The 22,241-nt window shown below is 40.9% G+C and overlaps 2 protein-coding genes across 3 annotated transcripts in view; one reads left to right on the forward strand and one right to left on the reverse strand.

Annotated features, from left to right (window-relative positions):
- Positions 1-219: 219 nt before the first annotated feature.
- On the forward strand, positions 220-4,455 carry ric3a (RIC3 acetylcholine receptor chaperone a). Its single transcript, XM_034116361.1, has 7 exons — positions 220-337; positions 2,005-2,225; positions 2,503-2,584; positions 2,766-2,862; positions 3,328-3,485; positions 3,641-3,867; positions 3,922-4,455. Exons 1-7 carry the CDS (start codon positions 220-222, stop codon positions 4,453-4,455), a joined length of 1,437 nt encoding a protein of 478 aa, XP_033972252.1.
- Positions 4,456-7,100: 2,645 nt separating this feature from the next.
- Positions 7,101-22,241, reverse strand: part of tub (TUB bipartite transcription factor) — a 48,944-nt gene continuing 33,803 nt past the window's right edge. For both annotated transcript variants that reach the window (XM_034117076.1, XM_034117077.1), the window contains exons 3-12: positions 18,139-18,301; positions 16,847-16,984; positions 14,634-14,786; positions 13,753-13,874; positions 12,750-12,941; positions 12,396-12,508; positions 10,808-10,922; positions 9,994-10,092; positions 9,690-9,861; positions 7,101-9,020 (exon numbers count right to left, since the gene is read on the reverse strand). In XM_034117076.1, coding sequence (XP_033972967.1) covers positions 8,887-9,020; positions 9,690-9,861; positions 9,994-10,092; positions 10,808-10,922; positions 12,396-12,508; positions 12,750-12,941; positions 13,753-13,874; positions 14,634-14,786; positions 16,847-16,984; positions 18,139-18,301 — 1,401 coding nt within the window. In that variant the 3' untranslated portion in view covers positions 7,101-8,886. The remainder of the gene's footprint in view (positions 9,021-9,689; positions 9,862-9,993; positions 10,093-10,807; positions 10,923-12,395; positions 12,509-12,749; positions 12,942-13,752; positions 13,875-14,633; positions 14,787-16,846; positions 16,985-18,138; positions 18,302-22,241) is intronic.

Genomic DNA, 22,241 nt, shown 5'->3' on the forward strand with positions numbered 1-22,241 from the left:
AATAATAATAATAATAATAATAATAATAATAAATGCGCTAGCTCAGTTGAAATCCTATCTGGGGATTTGTGGTCAATATTTCAAACAGCACTTGAAGGCAGCTGGTATAATCTGGTCTAATCTGGGTAGGAACGTCACCAGATGAGAGATCACATCTGGGGATACTAGCTTTCCTGTTTAACTGATGGAAAACAAATGGCTTTTGTTTTGTGAGACAAAATGTCTATAACTACTTGCCAGAAGGTTACTCTTATATCATGCTCTGTTCTCTGTATTTCTCTCTTTCTGCCTAGAATGCTTTTACCCAGAGCGAAAAAGGAGATGGGACGGCCTGAGGGTAAGCTTATCAGATCATCATCCATCCATCCCACTCCATCTCCAATGTATTTATTTTACCGTTGCTGTTGTTGTTGTTGCCAGCTGTTACTTTGACTATACAGAGTGCCAAGCCAAAGTCCTCATCATGTTTGCATTTATGTTACACGATGGATATGAAGAAGAAATATATAGGCCTAATGTTTTTATGGGTGATTTATTTTTAATTCACAAAAATCCATTGTATATATAAATACACACACAAGCACATGACCAAATATGTTTAGGGCTGCATTTTTTCAATAATAGCTGAAATGTGTACACTGTAGTGCCAAGTAGCTTAAAACACAGAAGTAGGCTACATTAAGCTGCAGCATTTGTTGATAAATGTAACTTGAGATGGAGGTGGACACTTAAATTAATCTAAAGGGCTATTCTATTCTCACTGCCCATATATTGTTGCTTTTTTCCTTTTAAAAAGTTCCAGTTATGATAAAAAATGTTCAGAAGGAGGATTGCAATTTGAGTTGTAACAGCTTTGGTCAGAGGCCTATACATGAGTTCATTGTGCAGAGACTGGTTCAGTTAAAAGCAACATACTGACTGTCTGCCACTAATACATTCAAGCAGTGTTTTAGGCTCAAGTTTTTTTTAATTGAAATATAATGTACTAAAAATAATTATCAATAACCAACAATCATCTAAAAAAAAAAATCTGATCAACCATCAACATAAAAAAACTCTGTTCAAATACTAAAAAGCCCAAACACTGACGCTGATCAGAAATTATCAATAAGCACAGCTTTTATCCTGATCAACAAAAAAACAGTAGTCTACCTTGTGTCCAGGGATAGGTCTTTCTTCTCTTCAGCAACATCTTGTTCTTCAAGGTTAAGAAAGTAATGACTGAATATGAATGTTTTGTATGTAATTTATTTGATGTCTATGGTAATTAATTTACATTTTCATAATTGCTGATAGTGACCGCATGGTAGCGTCTTCTCAACGTTTGACTAACAGCAAATTGCGCATTTTGACTTGTGATTCTGGAGTTACGCGCGTTAGTTTGAGCTCTTTGTTAGTGTGCAATTTCAAACTTATACGGCCACAATTTTCACACGCTACACACGCATCTCTTCACGGCAGTAACCTGCCAGTGCTTATTTGCGGCCAAGTCGGACAGCCTGTTTATGGTGGTTTGATTTCCAATTGGTTGACACGACTGACGATCATAAACGACGGCATTTGATTGGTGCAACAGGGCGGCAAAAATGAGTGAACAGGAAATATTAGGTATTTGTTAGATCCTCATTCGTCTAACATGTAGTTGTCAAACATGTTTTGAAGAAATGTAAAATATGTCTGCAGACTATTTATTTAACACAATTTTGATCACAAATTATTATAAAATATTGGATACTGTCTACCCTCCCTGACTGTCTGACCAAAAACACATTGTTCCTTCATACTGACCCAGTACTGCTCTCTTTCCATGTCGGATAGCAGTGAATAATTGAATTTGACCAATTGGAAAATACTTGTTATGTTGGGAAACTTGCAGGCGTGGCAACAGCCAACAGTAAAATCCCTGAAGAACATAGCCTGTCCTCCTAATTGCATGGTTCATTTCTGAAATAAGAAACAATGTGCTCTAATAAGGGATAAATTGATGATTTTTGTCTCCTCCAGTTGGACCCGGGTACTACCCTCCTGTGATTCACCAGCTGTCATTGCCAGAGGACCCAGAGCGCTGGGGCGTGGACCCTTCTGTTTACTCATTGACACACAGTGCTGAGGTCATGGCCAAATTTAAAAGCATGGGACAAGGCAAAAAACACAACCTGATGGGTCAAGTGATACCCATATATGGCTTTGGGATACTTCTTTACATTCTTTATATAATCTATAAGGTGAGTACAATAACTGACCTGGTCGGCAGGTTTTATGAAACAACAAAACAAATTACAGTTTGTATGTATTGTTTATGAGTATAAAGTGTTATCAATCAGCTTTACATGCACTGCAGAATAATATTTCTAATAAATACTAATGACGAAGGCCATGACGATCTTTGTGACCATACTTGTACTTCCTATTTGGCAATTTAATGAGTCGATTGTTTAAAATTACCAGAAATTATTGTTATGCTCTTTTATGCTTATTATAATTGTGTTTTGGTGTTCACAGCTGACAATAAAGAGCAATACTATGAAATCAAGTGACTACACTACAGTATCCTACTGTAAACCAAACATGGAGAATAAGATTAGTAAGTACCTGCAGCAATTGATGGATTGTATTTGTGGTATTCTAAAAAAGATGTGTTTCCTTCATAGATGTTAACAACCCTTGGGTTCCGTAATGTATTTTAAATGTTCATAGACAATATGTTAACTTTTACATAAAAGCATTATGTTTTGATGATAAAAGTTGTTGTGTAAATCTTGTAGAACCCGATGAGGATCTTGTAAGGCTTCAGCAGAAACTTCTACAAACAGAAAAGAAGATGGAGAGGATTGTCTCCGGAAGGAGTCGTTGTTCTGGGAGGTGAGAATTATTTTCGTCTTGACATCCTCCATTTTGCTGTACTGCACTGGGACAAGAACTGGCATGGAAAATGAAAGGCCTAAAGATTAAAAGTCCACTCTGTTTTATCTAACAGCAACTGCTACTTAATTTAGAGTCCTTTTTTCACAAACCGTAATCGCATACAGTAGGCTATTAAGAAATGGAATCAATGTATATGAAGACAGAAACTATATTGCTTATTGTATATTGGAAAATATTCATATTTGGATATGCTCATACTAAATCATTATTTTTGGAAAGCTAAAAACAGCGACTCAGACTCAATAATGCAGTACGTTGTATTAGTCTTGCATTGTAGCTATACACATAAATGTAATATAATACAAATGTAAACAAGAACCTTTTACTAAACTGTCACAGCTTGATGTACCAGAGCATTGCCATGTTGAGTGAATTTGCTTTCTTCTCTTCTCTGCTCTCTAGTGGAAGAAGTAAGAAGAGTAAAACTTCAATGTCGAAGAAGGAGGAGAAATTACTCAAGCAACTCAGACAGATCACACAGCTGATACAAGAGGGCCGGATGGAGGCAGCCAACCCAGAGATGGAGGCTGAGGAGACCCCCTACTGTGCAGACTGGGAAGGTACATACATCTCAATATCCAACCCCTCACATCATTTAACAAAATGCACTTTTGTTCCAGCATCAGATTTTGTCACCGGGGTAATGAAAGCTGTTTTCATGCAACACATCTCATACTGTTTATCAAAAAATGTATATGTTTGTACACCAATGCAGGTTACCCAGAGGAGACCTACCCAGATTATGATGAGCCCTGGAAAAGACATGAGTTTGACATCTATAAACTGGAGGAACCCACCTACCAGCCCACCGCCGAGGCCCTGGCAGAGAGGATGGAGCAGGAGGAGGAAGAGATGAACTCAAGGAAACTATCTGTAGTGGTAGAAGAGGATGAAGAGGCAGAGGAGGAGGACGAAGAGGACGTTGAGGATAAAGAGGAAGAAGTGGATGACATAGAGGAAGGGATGGAGCAGTACGTCGAGGAGGACGAGGACGAGGATGAGGACGAGGAGGACGAGGACGAGGACGAAGACGAGGACGAGGAGGACGAGGAGGAGGAAGAGGAAGAGCAAGCAGAGAAAAAGCATTTGCTCAGTCTTCCTTCATCCCTCCCTGTTTCAGAAAGAAGGCCGGAGAGACTTGGTTTGGAGGTGAGCAGAGAGCTACAGTGTCTCAGCGAAGGGAAGAAGCAGATTAGCTTTAGTGAACACAAAGATGTGTTTCAGTACCCTAGAGAGGATGCTTATAAAGAAGAGGAAGAAGAAGAGGAGGAAGAGGAGGAAGAAGAGGAGGTGGAGGAAGAGGATGATGGGACAGAAGAGGAAGTGGATGAGGAAGATCCAGTGATGGAGGCAGAGAGCCTGCAGTTCAGCTGTGAGGGTTGTCCCAACCCAGAGGAGGAAGCTGAGGAGTTTGATGAAGAGTTCCTGTTAATGTTAGAGTCTGTGGAGGGGGAAGGTCTTATCCATGCTGACATGCCTAAAGAAGTCGGGGTGAGTGGGCTGAGGATGCGGACCAGGAGGGAAACATAAAACACTTTTCAGATTACCTAGAAAAAAATGTTTTTTAACATACAGTCATCTACATTTTCCTCAAGTTTACTTTTATTACTGATCCCTTATACACGTAGCATATTTAACCCAGGCTGAATCAAGACATGCAATGCTGCTTTGAAAGGATGCTTTCATCCAAATAATAGTCTCCTTTCACACATTCTTTATGGTAAGAGTTTCTGATGCATGTTATTTATATTTACAGGCTGTTATTTAAAGTCCCTGCACGCCTACGGTCACCCGACTCAAGTGTTTTCACTTATTTGCCTGATTATAATCTCTTTAGTGTAAACATGAAGAGCTTGATCTCCCATCTCCCTCTAGTTGGACCTGACAACATTCACTTCGAAAACATTTTTAATACGTCAGGTTTACCTATGTGGGTGTGCAGGACCTTTTAAATAGCTGAATATTTGTTTTAAATTTGGGACTGCTCATCATGTAAGGCATTATAATTTCAAAATAGAGTAATGTTGTGGGCACAGAATGCTTTCCTTATCTATGATCTCCTTAGATTACTTTAGTAGCTATTGTTATTAATTTGTATTCAGAAAATGTCAATTGTTTTTTATATTATTTGTATTCAACCTTTATTTAACCAGATAAAGAACAATTGAGATAAAATACCGATGGCGACGTGGACAGGAAGGCAGCAATGTCCAGCAGTGACAAGTGCACTTCAATTTCATTCATACCATAAAATACTAAATAATACGTCACATATTGCACAGAGAAAAGAGCACAACAGAAGAGGTTGAATACAGACAGTGTTTAACGGGTATAGAAGCCATGGGGGCTGAAACCAGAGAATACAGTACCTCTGTCGTGCAATATTTGGCTCCACCTTGTGGTCCAATATTGTTCTTCCCTTAGGGATGCTCCTTGTTTGCGGTAATGCGGCATATCAGCTTAGAGTTCACAGCAACATGATAAACAACATCAAGGGAGCTTTGAAAATACCCCCTCCTCAACCAGCCTTGTGGAAATAGGATCACTGAATGATGGACAGAGTCAATCAAAGCAGGAGGAGGCTGTGGTTTATAAGGCTTTTGAAATTGGTAGCAGTTTTGCATTTAAACAAACGTTGTCAATATGCAGAGTAAATGTGAACATGAAGATTTATTAAATATATATGTAATGATTTAAGTGCAGTGAGATGATAAAGGTGTGATGAGACAGCTCTCAGCTGCCACAGCAGCACACACTCACATTCAAGTGTCCTGACAACATTAAGTCATTATCTGCTTTTCCATTGCTGCTTGTGATTGATGGGAGTACGGTGTATATAATAATGTATTTATTTGCACCTTTCATAGCTAAAAGCAAATAAATCAATGCTTTGCATTTTATCCAACTGTTTATGACCAGTGGGTTGCACAGCTCACGGGCCAGGGGTTAACTCAAGACAGTTTATCCGGAAACGGTTTAATTTCTATTCATTCACCTTAAGGAAAACACGTGATCAGCAGTCAGCACTCATCATTTTCAATAGCCTCAGTGTTCTCACAAATCCCTTTGACCAATACATCTTTCTCCCTGTGGACATTTGGGCTTAGGTAACACACAAGTCAGCTTTTTTCAGAAAGAAATTGTAACTTGAACTGTTTTATATGTTACCTTTTAGTTAAAACATTGGGTTTACAGCTGTAATCATCATTGACAGTTTATCAAAGACATTTTTGGTATCTTTTTTTGAATATCATAGCATTGTTAAAACCTGCTCCAAGATCATCGGCGTGAAACAGAAAGACTTAAACTCCTTCTGTAACCAACAGATTCTGCGGAAAGCAGAGAGCATTCTGAACTCTCCAGGTCATGTACTTTCACATGAATTTTGTCTGTTGCCATCAGGGCGAAGATATGCTCTACCTGCTCAAAGGACTAATCGCTTTTCAAAATCATTCATCCCTTCTGCACTCAAACTTTTAAATTCTTGAAAGGCTTTTAACTTGATTATTTATTATTTATTATTGTGATGCTATGAACTATTTATAGTGTAAGTTGGAATGATCCACATCTGTGCTCCCGGGTGTATCTGTGTGTTTTCTTCCTGTATGTTCCTGCCTGTGTACATGACATAAGCTGCTGCTCATAACCAATTGCCCCTTGCGGGATTAATAAAGTTGTTGATTGATTGATTGAGCAGTTGTTGGAACAGTATTGTGTAGACTGTAGAGAGTGCTAGAGTTAAACTGAACCATCTATCTTTCACATAACACTGCCACTCCTTAAATAAAATCTTAGGCAAGGTTAAAAGCAATGATATTGTTCACATATTTGTAAAAATCATCGGCTCACAATAAAGAAAGCATTGCTTTTTAGCTTTAATAATGTTTTTCTGTGTTCTTTTTATATATTTGTTTCATTCATGCATCATATACTTTTAACTCTCTTCTGTGTAAAACATATACACAGTATTTTACCAGGCTAATTGATACATGTTGCACACTGATTCAGCATTAGTGTAAAAGTTACATTACTATATAGAGTATAGCTCAAAACAAGGTGTCCGATACAGATTTTCTGGAACTGCACTTTACTGGGGAAAAGAGAGGGTATGTTCACTGTAGTAAATAACTGCAACGTAATGAACATGTGATTTTAAAAAGTAAAGTAGTAACGCATATTTTGACTCACTGAAGTTTTATTTTTTCCATGATCAAAGGACTGTGTCTATACCACCACAGTACATGTTACACCATTTACTGTACAATAAAACGAGAGCACTAAAAACATAAAGTGAAAGAACCTTTGGTTCCTGGACACATGTATGAAAAGCAGACTTTACAGCAAGAGTATCAACAATTTTAAAATAGAAATGTAAAATAGTTAGAACACAATTGAGTACAAGAATAGCACATTTGATAAAGGTTTCCTCATAATCCACAGTAACAATAGCGGTATCAGAGATTGTTCTTTGCCTTCATTAAGCATTTTTTTTAATGGTCATAGAATACAAAATACTATATATATATTTGAGAAAGAATACTGCCCCATAAGGAGCAAGAGGAATTCTGTTTTAAGTAAAAATGTGAACAGCAATAAACCACAGATATAGAAACCGACTGCCAGGCAGAAGAGGAATTTACCAAACTCCACTTCAGTGGAGCATAAAATGAATCAAAGCTGTGATGAAGCTGTGGCAGATTGATCCTGTTACTTGGTGTTTGATGGCAGTAAGTCAATCTGTTTCCTGTTTATTTTTTTTCCAAGTAGAAGACATCAGAAGGTTAGAACAAACTTAAGCCTGAGTGCTTTGGATGTTGTAACAGCTGCGTATCTACCAAACCGGTATCTACAGTACAATGTAAATAATTATTTCGCCTTTTGAGTCTAATTTTATTCCAGGCCCTGAATGTGTTTTGCAACATTTATTTGGAAACTCATTGAAATGTCATTCAATGATTTGCACTTTGGATTATTATCATTTATTTTTGCAACTCCAGCTATGTAATCAGTCTCAAATAACTCTGCATTAGGCAACTGAATGCAAAGTAGCTACAGAGAATTATGTCCAATGCATTTGAGGACAGCAAGAATAGCAAAGACCAATTCAAGCTCAGCTCATTGTATGGCCAAAGCATTACACTGGAATAAATCTTCAAAGGCACAATAAAGTATGTACAGCTATATTTCATCCACTACAGACTTAAAAGTAAAGTGCACCATCATCCTATACATTCACATACTGTACACTGTGACACAATATTGTATAATGGTACACAGCACATTGTAACATGCCTTTGCCCTGTTCACCTTCAAGTGGCTAATTGTTCGTGTGGAAATATTCCTACTTGGGATACTCATCTTTGTGCTTGCAGCTCCAAGGAGCCAAAACTGCTGAGTTGTTTGCGAATGACAACAGAAAACAAAATAAACATGTAATAAATACATAATTAACTAAATAAATATATAGAGACGTGCTTTTTTATTTTTTTATCCAGTAAGTATATAAGCAGAACTCATGCTTGAGGAAGAGTGGGACATTTTTGTGTGGCAGATTACATAAAATCCAGTCAGCCTTTAAAACGTACAGATGTGTAGATGTTAGTTATAATTTACAGGTAAAGAAATGTTAAATTTCTCTAACTACTACATAAATGAACCGTGTTTTTTTTTGTCATTCTAAATACAGCATAAAATGACTATAATTATTAAAACAAATTGTATTTTGAAAGTGGATGCTCTTTGTGCTTGTTTACTTCCACTGACAAAGACCATCACAGGGTCCAATCCACCTCCCCACTGTCACAAACACACAAAACGTGAGGCCCATAAAGCATTTTGGGATATGCAGGACCTCCAAGGTACTGGGCGACTTCGAGATCTCAAACCAGCCCAGAGGATACATTGACAGCCCTTGTTGAGAGGACAGAAGCAGCAGCTCTCTGCTGAACTTCAGGCTGGGATCTATTCACAGGCTAACTTACTGTCAAAGCTAGAGAGGGCAATGGCAAAGGCTTGCAGGGCACACATCGGGTAGTTATAGTCCATGGTGAAGACATCCTCTGCCACACGGCCAAACTGCATCACAATGTAGTCAGCTGCAGAGGAGACATAACAGGAAACACATTTTGGACTAGCTGCTTCCAAATTATATTCTCATCTCCCTTTTATTTCTATTGTTAATTATAGTATGGCAATCTAAAGCATTCAATTTGATGTAACAGTTCAACTAAAACAGTACGAGTATGTCTGTCGGTCTCTCTTTCTGTCTGTATCTGAACAGTCTATGGTTTGTATATTTGCTTTTGAGCCTGCAGACCAAAGTTTTTCCTACAGACTTCACACTTTAATGTGTATTGCTGAGCACTAAGTGTGGTGTTTGGATGAGCGGTTCTTGAGAAAGCTGCAGTTTAACCGTAGGCCACCCAAGCTAATCTAATATGAATAAATGAATTCAGAGTTCAGGACTTGAAATAAAAGACTGCATCTGCTGCGTCCTTTGCCTCCAAACGTTTTTGTACCAGGACACCTTGTTGTGTATAACCACTTACACTGTTTATTTGTTAACATGACTTTCTCTCACTATTTACACTTGTAGGTCTTATACCTCCCTTTGATTAAGAAATGAATAGAAACAAAAAACGTGCTGTACTAAAACCTACCATGGGTTGCCTCCTTTGTACACAACTTGACTATTACAAAGCAAATTGTTTGTGTTAGTTATATTCAATAATAATCATTAAAAAGTTTAGATGCAAGTAACTCACGGTCATTGTCGTGAATGATTTGGAAATTTTTGACAGAGGCCTGAGTGACTCTGCCATGGAAGTTCAGCACATAGGATTGTGTGTCATCGTTCCACACAGGCGTTTTGTTGTGAAGTTCAATCACGCTCTCTGTGCTCTTGTTCTGCCACCTGGCCAGCAGTGACTCATGGTCCTGAAATGAAGAATACAAAAACTGTAGATTTGGACACGGACATCATAAATGTAAAATAAATTACACAAGTATAAAAGAAGAACGAGTTGGTCAGCACAAAGGTTGTTGTTAAAAAAAGATAGGTAAACATACATTTCGTGGGCGAATAGACACTCTCTCGTGGTCCATGTTCATTCCAGGAATGATGACACTCATTTTGCGAGGTCCTTTGAATCCTAAAACATTGGTTTCCTAGGTTGAAAAGATTATAAAATGAACTGTAAGAATGTTTATCCAACACATTTGCCATACTTTAATAACTTGTTGTGGTTATATTGTCAAACAGTTTCACAAACCTCTGATAAATTACACAAATGTACATTAACTGATCTGAACAACTGTACGCTGCCATATCTCTACAAAGTTAAGGAAAATGTTTTATATCAATAATTTATGTTCTCTGTTGATCTGATAGCTAAGGTTATGTTAAGCAAATGTTATGTTATTTTGGATAATTTAAAGCTACCTCTTTCTGCCTTCAAGGTTAAGGCCACTGTCCTTTATACAAATTCATCTAGATTTAAACCTGCATGGATGTTAACTTGACTTCAACCTGATTATGGCATGGCCCTGACTACTCAGTTTGTAAAATGTATGTTTTTATCTGATATATCTGACTTAGACTCTTTATGAAACTATGCATTTGAAAGGCCAACAGACACATTCATGTGGATGTAGTATTGGCAAAACAAATACAATCATACACATACAGTAGGTCCTCTTGTGGTTCCTATAGTCATTTGATATTAAATACATTGATGTTAACTAGGTTATCAGAAAAAAATACATTACATTAAACCCCATTTTTTAAGTATGATACTGTTGTATTTATAACCACACTGAATTATATTTGTTTTCAAAGATATAAAACGAAGTACAGCTGGGGTATATGAGCATTTTGACTCACATAGCAAATGGCTGCTAGCTCTTGACGCAGGTTGCTAGCTTCAAGGCTGGTGGTGCTCTTCATGGGGTTCAGGCCGCTGTCGTACACAGTGAACTTAGTGCCCATGAGGTTAGACCTGAAAAGAAACACAACAGACTGAAGAGGTCTTTGGATGTAGCTAAACATCCTGCCAGCTTACTTATCCACTGAAATGATGGAGAAACCTTATTTAAGTGCACATTTATAATGTATTAAAAAAGAGCAGCCGTTATAAATGCCATACAGGTCACCGCACCAAAGAGGGCCGCAAACTGCTGGTTTTTTGCCTTTAAGTGATTTCCCACCCAAGGTCAAAACAGCTTGTTTATGACCATTTTGAAACAGAAAGTGTTACGTATTATATTTTGAAATAGCATTTGCGTAACTGTTTGAAAAAAAACATGATCCTTTAACCTTAAATCCTTAACTTAAAGAGACAGTGTGTAAGATTCAGCGTTATTTAGTGTTGTAGTTGCAGATTGCACAACAAGGACAAAGCTGTTGTAACTGCATGCTATCTTTCAGGACCTTTGCCTTACTACTTCTTTAAGGGCAAGTAAATGCAGGCAACAGATGACCATACTGCATGTTTATAAGCATGTGTGATAGATAAGGAGGACTTCAGGTGATAATAATAACAACACCAAAGCGGTTTTTTTACATTACCAAATGATGGTTGTCCTTCCTAAACTACTGTTGAAACAGGACCCAATCCCTATGTAGATAAGAAGGAGCCATTTTGAAAAACCCAACACATCTTAGTTTTAGGTGATTATACACTAATTCAAATATAATAATGAATAATATATTCCATTTGCCCAACTAGATGCCACCCTATTATGTGCATTGTAGTTAAGTAGTATTGGTTTGTGATGGTTTTCAAAGCTTCAAACAGTTGACTGTTTACCTCTTAAAGTCCATACCTCATTTAGGCCAGGCCCCTCGAGGACACTTGAGAAGCAATAGATGAAAGGTCACTGTTCATTCAAATTTAGGTCGCCATCATTCAAGTGGGATTGTGATTGCAAAGGTTTGAGCGGTTCATCGACCAATGGTCAGGCTGGCTCTGAAGATTAAAGGCTGCACAGAGCCATATTTGATTAAACTCCCCAGGAGTTTCCATGGAGCCACTAACGCAGCCTTCAGGCTGTCTCCAAAGATTACATCTCTGCCCACTTCCTGCCTCTCCTGCATCCTTTAACATTAAAAGGATTTACAGCTAATGCACATTTATGAGGAAGATATTGGTAAAAAAAATATGTTGTAAGTGAGTGGTGAATTACAGAACATTTTCATTAGTGAGGCTAAAACAATAAAGTATAATATTAAGGTGCTGTTCATTTATGATGTAAACTATAATTTCAGTTAGATGATTTGTTCATGATCCATTCCTTAGTAGCTATTTTTGTAAAACCTTACTTTTTTTTTCTCCATAGGGCTAATAACAATATATACATTAAAAGAGGGTGATATACGGTATACAGGGAATACAATTAAACAAGGAGCCGTCTAAAAACATTTTCTCAGAGTAGATGTCAAAATGCTCTATGTAGCAGAGCCAATAACTCACCTCAGTTTACCAATGAAGCTCTCTCCACCTCGAGACAGATCAGTGGGATCGATGGAGATTAGGTAATTTGATGTTTTACTCTTTTTCCTCTTCCTGCCAGCTAACAGGAACACCTGCGACAAGCCAAGCCAAGAACCAAATTAGTAAATCAAGTTAAATGCACACAACTTTTAATGCAAAACAATTCCATGAAAATATAAAACGATTGACATTCAAGATACATCCAATGTCTATTAGCTATGTAGCCATTTTGCTCATTATTGCATAGCTTACAATGTTAATTACCTAACAGATCTTTAGATGTCTTTATGTTGCCGTTTACAGTAACATTGTTGCTTGACTCTGTCTTCTCACCTTTTTGCCATCCTCTCTCTCCAGGTGAAGGTAGTAGGTGGGATACATGCCTCTGTCCATGCCTTTCTTGTCTCTGGTGATTCTGCACTTTACTCGGACACCCTGGGGTGCAGGTCGCAGAGAAAACTCTTCAAGGTCATCCACATCAATGGCAGGTTCATTGATTGGGGGAGTGGGTGCTGAGGCAACCTCCTGTAGGGTAACAGCACACACAGGGCAGGACCCCTGGTTATATGGTGGACTGAGGAGTGATGCATTAAAGTACACTTTCATTTGAACAGAGTAACGAGTCTGAAGATCAAATGGTCCACTGGGAGAGAGAATGAGCACACTGGATCTAAAATAAGGAGGTGGTATAGAGACGGGAGATTTAGTTGAGTGAAGGCAAAGATTAGAGTGGAATGAGGAGCAAATTGAAATGATGGTTATCATGACTATCGCATTGAAGTGTAAAGGCTGCAATGATTCTTAGTTTTTTGTGGGAGAGCTACTTGTCTATCTGACTTTATCACCATGATCACACCTCAAAGGGGTTACTTCAAACATATCCAAAGCTGGCTGACTTCAAGTCTTAAAAAATGTGCAAAATATCAGCTTAGAACATATATTTTCAAAATATGTATTGGTTTATTGGATTGCATACATTTCTCCGCCTCAGGTTTACCAAAAATAAATGTTCAACTGCATACGGTATCATCCAAACTGTAACATACACAGCAAGTTTACATTTTGTATTTTGTAGCAAAACAATTACCAAAAAAATACCAATCATGTTGCTAGAAACAAATGGCAACGGCACATTTTTTATCTCACATTAAGCCATAATGGTCTAATGTACTTTCAGCTATTAACCTTTTTCAATGGAGTATAGCTCAGCCACACAGTTAAAGCTACATTTCCTTTTTCCAGCCTGTCAATGAGGCAAATGAAAAAGGCCCTGTTGCAGGGCAGAATAAAACACATCATGCTGAGAGCAAGAGTGAGTGCCAATAACTCAGTTTACCTTGCATGACTTCTTGCTTGTGGCAGAGCCCGGTCGCGTGTTGCTGTTGAGCTGCGAGGAACTGGAGCTAATTTCATCTTCGTCGTCCTCTTCTTCATCAAAATTCATACTGCTGGATATACCTTCATAGACAAAGAGAATACGGTAAGAAAGAAAGAAAAAAGGAAGACAGAGGCGTCATTGATTGTTTCTTGCAGTTATTTGGTAACAGGAATTGCTGCAATAATTGAAGCCTCTAACAGGAACACATGCCCATTTCATCTCACTGTTATCTGCATTTGACTAGCATGTTCCATGTATATCAATACCATTGCAAAGAAACACTTAATCATGGCAGTTTTCCTCTTACTCGAGTATCCAGTCATTCAGGAGGTATAATTCAACTTATTTGATGCCTAACAATAATGCGACTGAAAAGTCAAGCTGGTCCACGTGAGGTTTTATTTTAACCTCTTTAAAAACAAGATATCTAAGTTTCTAGTTTTCAAAAATCAGAACAAACCTGCTTATGACTCTCTTTGTCTGGCAATCAAGTCCATAACATTGACACTCCTTTTTTCTAAACACAATCAAAATGCAAAACTTTTAATTTGGTAGAAATCGAAATGAAGTTACACTACACTGCACTCATTTATCAGTCCATTGTCTCAGTTTACAGCATTGCTCTCAAATGTTTTCATACAAAAATGACTGTGGCAGAAAATTATGTCGGCATCACTAGTGATATCATTCACACACTGGGTCTTAAAATGGCATTTCTATTTGCAGTTGCAAGTTCAAACATGATTCAGTGTGTTTCACCCTCCGACCAACAGTACCAGAATGCCGTGGGTGTAAATGTGGACTCATGGATGTGTTATAAACAGATACACTGACAGTACCTTTCTTTAGCATGGTGACGCGCAGATCCTGTTTACTCTGCGACTGAGTGCAGCTCATGACGGGCTCGCTTTCGCTCTCGTCTGTGCTGTGGTGACCCACCGTCAGGATCTGGATCTGACCGTCATCCTGCTGGGAAGCCAGGCCATCGATAGCTGCAGAGCCACAATCCCACAAGAGCAATCTCCGTCAGAATACAATACATTACTGCTCAACAATCACTGTCTCATGTTATCATACAGTAAACAACCAAATGAATCCCAGCAAAGGAAAACAAAGTTGTAATCATCATGTAGCCGAAACTATCCTGAAGAAACGTGATTAGAATTTCATATATCTGCTTGATGAATGTGTGGGTGTTTTGTGATCTGTTCTTATGTTTTAAGTATTGTTTCAAAAACTGTACTTACCATTTAAATAGCTTTGTGTAAGAGGGAACATTATGTCCTTGCTGCTCCATTCAAGCTCAGTTCACAACTGTTTCAAAACAACGACTTCTCTATGTTTTTTTCCTCTTTATACAATAGAATTGCAAAAAAATAAAATAAAGATGGTAGAGGAGATGACATACTCCAAATGGGGTTCCTTCTTCTGTAGAAACCTAAATTTGCTGCAGTTTTGCTCTGTATATTCAAACATGTATGTTGATTATAATAATTGTTAGCTTGTCTAATCAGTTGGTTTCTCACGTACGTAGTCCCTTGACCTTTATTCCCTTTCCCTCAGAGGTGTGAATGTGACCTTCCTAAGGTTTTGTTTTCATGTCCTCTTTGGTGAAATTCATAGCGAATTGTAAAATGTATCCTTTTTGTATAAGAGATCAGTCAAACAAACACATTTTATATCAGTATTCAAATTACACAAAGCCTCGCCAAGAAGATGTGCCCATGTAGGAGACTAGTGTGTATTTGTTATGTTAATTTAGATTTCCTTTTTTTTTCATCCCAATAAATAGCGTTGAACCACCCTAGGTTAGAAAGTAGATAATTAGATAATTTTAGATCTAGATATCTTATTCATGGAGCAGCTTGAATTGCTCTTTCTGAGTAAATTAAAAGACCTATACTCATTAATTCTGCTGATTGCATAGAAGCATGGTTAAATAGCTCTCAGAAACTGTGCTCTGGTGCTTGAGAGAATCAGAGAGTGAGACAGAGGAGGAGTGAGACAGGTCCATTAGTGTTGAGTTTGCCGCTGTTGACCTGATTAATCTTTTACCCCTGTGGAAACTAATTCACTTTTTCCTTGTTTTTTTTCTGGGATGCAATCATTATAAAACCGAGCTTCTACTGTGTTGCTTGTGTTGTTATAGTTTGACTGTTTTGTATATCGGTTTTTCAGTGATTTTTTAAATTGTATGGTAAATGTATGAACGATAAACTGCATACTGTGTATAACATACTGTGAATGTTAATAATAACAGAAGCAAATGGAAACAATCAAAGCACTGTAGATGTAGCTGAATTTCACCATTTCAATGCTCAGTTTTTTTCTCCTCCATCTAAAGACACATTTATGTCTCCACTTTGTCGTGTGATGAGTGATTCTTTAAATTGTATGGTAAATATATGAACTATTAACTGCATACTGTGTACAACATACTGTGAATGTTAATAATCACAGAAGCAAACGGAAACAATCAAAGCACTGTACAGTAAATGTAGCTGGATTATACAATTTCAACACTTAGTTTTTTTCTCCTCCATCTAAAAGACAAATGTATGTCTCCACTTTGTCGTGTCAGCAGGCTGAAGGCACTCAGACTGTCATACATCATCAGACACAGATGACAAGCATGGCACCAGCGCTGTGGCTAAGAGGGCAGTAACACTGGCTGGGTGTGTTGCCAGATGTGGCTTGAAAAATCTGCAGGCGAACTGATATGTGAGGATGGCAAAGAGGGCTTCAATAGACAGTTAAAGCTGCTGGATTGAATTGACTCTTTTCTCTCCTACAGTGGACTGACTCTCAGATGACTTAACGTTCCTTTATAACCTAGACAAAATCTATTGGTGTGTTTATACTGTCCAATATGCCCTGCCAATTTTCTCTTTTATATAGTCTTACATATTTCCTAACCTTTTCGAACCTTCTTTTTCCTTAAAGTGAGTGTGTCTCTTGGACCATGCCTGTCCATTAACCTCCTTTCTACTATTCCTCTCTCTGTCTACCCTCAACAGGCTGGCAGGTACAGTAGGCAGGCTGGTAGGCTGACCTTTGTGCTTCCCCTTCCTCTCTTTCTTGTCGCTGCCCGTCTGTGGAGTGGAGCTGGCTGAGGCTTTGCCCTTTTTGGCGGAGCGAGGCGGCTGCGTGTCCGCTATCACCTTCACCTCCTCCTGCTCAGCTTCTTGCACTAAACACAGGGAGGGAGATGACCAGCAGCAGATGCAGAGTTATCAGAGCAGATGGACAGAGAAGCAGAGAAATCAAAAGAGGCTGAGGCACATTTTAAAGTAGTTTAGTTTTCAATATAAAAAAAGAAAATGGTCAGACATTTGTGAAAGTTAACACAGATCGTTGTTCTCCATTGAATTCCTGGCATGACATTACCATATGAACATATAAATACATGAATGATGAACCCAAAAAAGGCAATGTCAGCACTGGTCTCTTGTTGATGTTTGTTTATAACTGAAATGGGAAGTGCTGGATGAAATATTTGTTCTCGTCTCCACTGTGATACTCTAAAAAAAAATAAGAAATCTGCAATAACGTCATCTGTTATTGCAGATTTCTTATTTTTTTTAATGTATTTTTTAGAGAAAGAAAGACTTAAACTTTATATGAAAATGTGCTTTTGCTTAAACTTTACATGAGAGTAACGTTCTTCTGCAAAGAAGACATTCATGCAGCTCCAATCCAGAATCACTCGAAGTCAAATAAATTCACTTCCTGCTTGAACAGAGCAATGTATTGCTAAACAGTAAACGGAAGTCTGGAGATTTATTTCTGTTGTTACAGGGTAATGATAAGGTTATTATTTCTTGCCTTCTTTCTTTTCTTTCCATCCGAATATCAGCATAGTGCAGAGTAACATTTTGCCAATACATTTTATTTTCTCTCAGCAGGAAATGTGATAGTTCATGGCCTTAAGCCCAGAATCTGGCATCAGAGCAGAGGATTAGATGGCTGCTCTGGTCTCTGTGCGTAGATAAGGGGACCTCATCAATCGTCTTAACAAAATGTCTGCTCTCAAGTGGATACATTTGTAGCACAGTGCGAGTGCCTGCAATTCATGGTACATACATAATGTTGCATCGGTTGAACATGGGCTCTGCAAACAGCAACAGCTTTTTAATATTATAATTATTGAACCATATTTTATAGTTATACGTTTGGCACTTGTTTTACTTGAAGTATACATTTACAATTAGAAAAAAAACATAAAATGTATATGAAAACAAATCTCGTTCTGTCCTATTAAAAACACATCCTGTAAATGAAAACAGAAAGACTAATCAAGCAGTCTGATCTTTATTTTCTCACTCTCAAGCTCCCTTCACTCACCATGGTAGATGGTGCTGCTGTTGCTGCTGAGGTAGGATTCCACCAGCGGGGCCTGTTCCTCGCTCTGTTTGGTCCGACGAGTGCGAGACCTCCCGTCCACGTTAGACTGGACCATCAGAGGCTCCTGCCTCTTCTTCTTCTGCTTTTGTTCAAGGAGCGCTCGCTGATGTGGAGGGTTCACGGAGGTGCACACAACAACAAAAAGTCCAGATAGAAAGAAAAGGCCCAGAATCAGCTAATGTTATTCACCATTATAAGGAACAGTTAACAATGAAAATAAAAAAAAACAGTGTCACTGAAGAACCTGTTTATGTATTCGTAAATCTAAATTTGTTTGTGATAACATAATAATTGGCATAATAATAATTGTATTGTAAGCTATCCTTTGTTGAGTTTAAAAGCACTACCACATTCTCAGATAAATCTGCTAAGCCATGGCAACAATCTGAAGATGTTAAAGAAGAAACGGCGCCAACCACTTTAACCTAAAGGCTGGATATAGCTATTCATCTGGACGAACTGTCATCTTTATGCACATCTTCAAACCAGAGCTCATCAAATATTGAAGGTTTCTATTAGTAGAGACTTCAGGCTGCAGAGCATTAGGGTGCTACAGTATGTAAAGCTTGCGGCTTTGCAAAGACAGAGGTAACAATAGGCACAGTTACCCTGGGCATGGATCTGATGGTTAAGGCTTTGACATGTGGGCAAAACTACAAGCAAGCTTCTCTTTGTTTGAATGAAAGGTTACTTAAAAACAATGACAAAGACAACTTCACTGTCCTCAATAAGGCTGTGTGTGTGATTTTAAGTCAACATTTGAGATGCCTAGTTCAATTTGTTATTGCCTAACTTTATTTATTTTTGTACTTATTATGAACTGGACTTATAGACGCCATCTCATTCAAACTCCTCTCTGACAGATACAAATTCTAAGCTGTCCATTTGTGGCCTCAAGATGGGGCAGTGGAAGTTTGTGTCATGATAAAACGATGGGTTACGTATTGTAACCCTAGTTATATAAGCACAGGCGGAGCCCTCTGCTGGACTCCATGGGTACTGCCCTTGACCTCACTATACGAGCGTTCACCTACTGAGAAATCTATAAATGTAGCCGGCCCCGGGGGCGGGCCTACCTGAGTGCACAGGCCCACAGTATATAAGGCTGCCTCGCCTCCCGACCGTCATCCTACACCCTCTTCAGCGAGCAGCATAGGACAGACAGGGCCCCCTAGTAGAGGGCTCCGCCTGTGCTTATATAACTAGGGTTACAATACGTAACCCATCGTTATATCTCTCACAGGCTCCGCCCTCTACTGGACTCTATGGGTACAGTGGGTGGAGCCCTGATGGATACACACCCTGTCGTCCAACAACCCATCACACTGCCCCTGACCGGCTTTTTTTGGTAAACAGCCACTGCACCGCAACCTCTCCTCCCTCGGTTATGACCGTGGAGGAGCCAGGGCCGCAGTTTACTTGGCTGATAGAGCACACCCAGACACGCTTACCTCGCGAAGGGTGTGCATGGGAAAAATAGTGAGGACGGCTCCCCCTTGCCGGCCCTTTAGGCAGGCGGGGGGAGCCCTCCAGCCCTGCATGGGGCTCACTGCGCCTCATGTTTCTCGGGTCCCTAAGGAGCATGGGAAAACATAAGCGCATTATGCCCAGGGAGTGGGGGGGTCAGACATCCACTGACCCACAGCCCGTCCCCCACCCCCCCCTCACCAGTCCCGTGTTGCCGCAGCAAGCACAGACGATGAGAAGGAGCCAGACTTGTCCAAGAGATAAAACTGTATGAAGGGGCCTGGCGTGGACCAAGATGCCGCCGTGCATATGTCCTCCACACTCACGCCGTTAAATAAGGCTGTTGACACAGCCATACCCCGTGTAGAGTGTGCACGGACCCCCGTGGGGAAGGCTCTCCCCGCCTGACCGTAGGCCTGTACAATGCACTCGCAGAGCCATCCTGCCAGGCGTTTCTTGGACAGAGCTTTACCGGCCACCCCCCCCCTGAAGCACACAAACAGCTGTTCAGTGGGCCTAATGGCAGCCGTGCGCTGCACATAACATGCTAGCGCACGCACCGGGCAGAGGAGGTGCAGTTTAGCCTCCCTGTCCCCACTATGGGGTGGAAGACTAAAGCCGCCCTGCTGTATAGCCCTTGACCTGAATGAACTCCTTAAGCTCTTGGGAGCAAAGGAGGGGTTCGGTCTGAGTGTCGCCCCGCTACGGTCACCCCGGATCCACAGGCAACTCGGGTGTACCGACAGAGCGGTCACTTCGGACACTCTCTTGGCCGAAGTCAGGGCCAGCAGCAACGCTGTTTTTAATGACAGCGCCTTTAGGGAGGAGAGCTCCAGAGGCTCAAATGGTTCTGTGACCAGAGCCTCGAGCACCAACGGCAGGTCCCATTGCGCGGCCGAGGCGTAAAAACCGCGACATAAGCGGCTGACTGAAGGCTGACCTGCCGCCAAATCCCTCATGACAGGATGAAATGGCTGCTGCATACACTTTAACCGTAGAATAAGCAAGCCCTCTGTCCACCAGTAACTGTAAGTAGGACAGAATAGAGCCCAGCGTACAAGACAAGGGCTCCAGACTTCCCTCTTCACACCATCGCTGGAACGCCAACCACTTTGGCCTGTAACAGGCTGTGGTGGATTCTGCTCTTGCCGCCTGGATAGTCTGGATAACTTCGTCAGACAATCCCCCCTGTCTCAGCATGTCCCTCTCAGGAGCCAAGCCTGGAGAGGTTGGCCCAGAGAGGGTAACGCCCCTATTGCACCAGCCTCCTGAGACATCGCCCCCCAGACCTGAGGAACTGCCCAGGGCTAGCCCACCATCAGGGGTGGATTGTCCCGCCGAGCCATGGAAAACCACAGAGTGCAGTGGCTGTTTCGCCGGTTGGCGAACAGGTCCACCTCCGCTCCCCCGAACCGGGCCCAGATCTGCTTCACCACCTCCGGGTGAAGCACCCACTCGTCTGGCAGGGGCCCGCCTCTTGACATGAGGTTGGCCCCCCCGTTCTCCAGTCCCGGGATGTGGAGGGCTCTCAGAGACAACACAATCTCTGAGGCCCATAACCACAGGTTCTCTGCTGTGGTCAACAAGACGGCGAAGCGGACTCCGCCCTGCCTGTTGATGTACGCCACTGTGGTGCGGTTGTCGCTCCTCACCAGCACATGTTTGCCCTGTATTACAGGTTTGAAGTGCTGGAGGACCAACCCTACTGCCCGCAGCTCTAGGAGGTCGCTGTGTTGAGTCTCCGTCAGAGCCCTGCGACCACCTATAGCTCTCTCTAGGCAGGTCCCCCCACATCCTGTCACGGATGCGTCTGTGAACACCGTGATGTAGGAGGTCACACTCCGGTACTGGGGGTCCCCAGTGCGTCTCCGGAGGGGAGCCCCGCTGGGGACCCCCAGTACCGGAGGTTGCCCACCACTGGGGGGGGGGGGATAGTTACCAGACGTCGTTTGTGCCTCTTGGGATCTAAACGAAGGCCGGCAAACCACCTCTGCAGGCGGTGCATATGCAGCAACCCCAGCGGCACCACGGAGTGAGCAGCCGCCATGAGACCCAAAGTCTGCATGATAGTCAAAGCTGTCACCGTTGCCCCCTGTCGCAGTCTGTGAACTGCCCGCAGCAGGGACGCCTGTCTGCTTTCTGACAGGGTGGCACGTAGCCTGCCTGCATCGAGCACCATCCCCAGATTCTGCACCTGCTGGTGAGGTATGGGATTGCTCTTCTTCCAATTGACCGCAAAACCCAATTTGGTTAGGTGTAGGATCAATTGGGCTGTATGAAACATTGCCCATTCCCTGGACCTGGCCATGACTATGAGGTCGTCCAGATAAAAGAAGACCCTCATGCCCTGGCCGCGCAGCGGCTGAAGCGCAGTGGCCACACATTTGCTGAATGTGCGTGGGGATAGGGAGTAGCCGAACGGTAGCCTGTTGTACTCGTAGGCTATCCCCTGGAAGGCAAAGCGCAAATACTTTCTGTGCCTTGGAGCAATCTCGACATGAAAGTAAGCGTCTTTAAGGTCGATGGTTGTGAACCAATCGCCTGGCTGCACCAGCTCTAATAACTGCTTTACAGTT

The sequence above is a fragment of the Trematomus bernacchii genome, unplaced genomic scaffold (assembly GCF_902827165.1).
Source record: "Trematomus bernacchii unplaced genomic scaffold, fTreBer1.1, whole genome shotgun sequence".
NCBI classification, from domain to species: domain Eukaryota; kingdom Metazoa; phylum Chordata; class Actinopteri; order Perciformes; family Nototheniidae; genus Trematomus; species Trematomus bernacchii.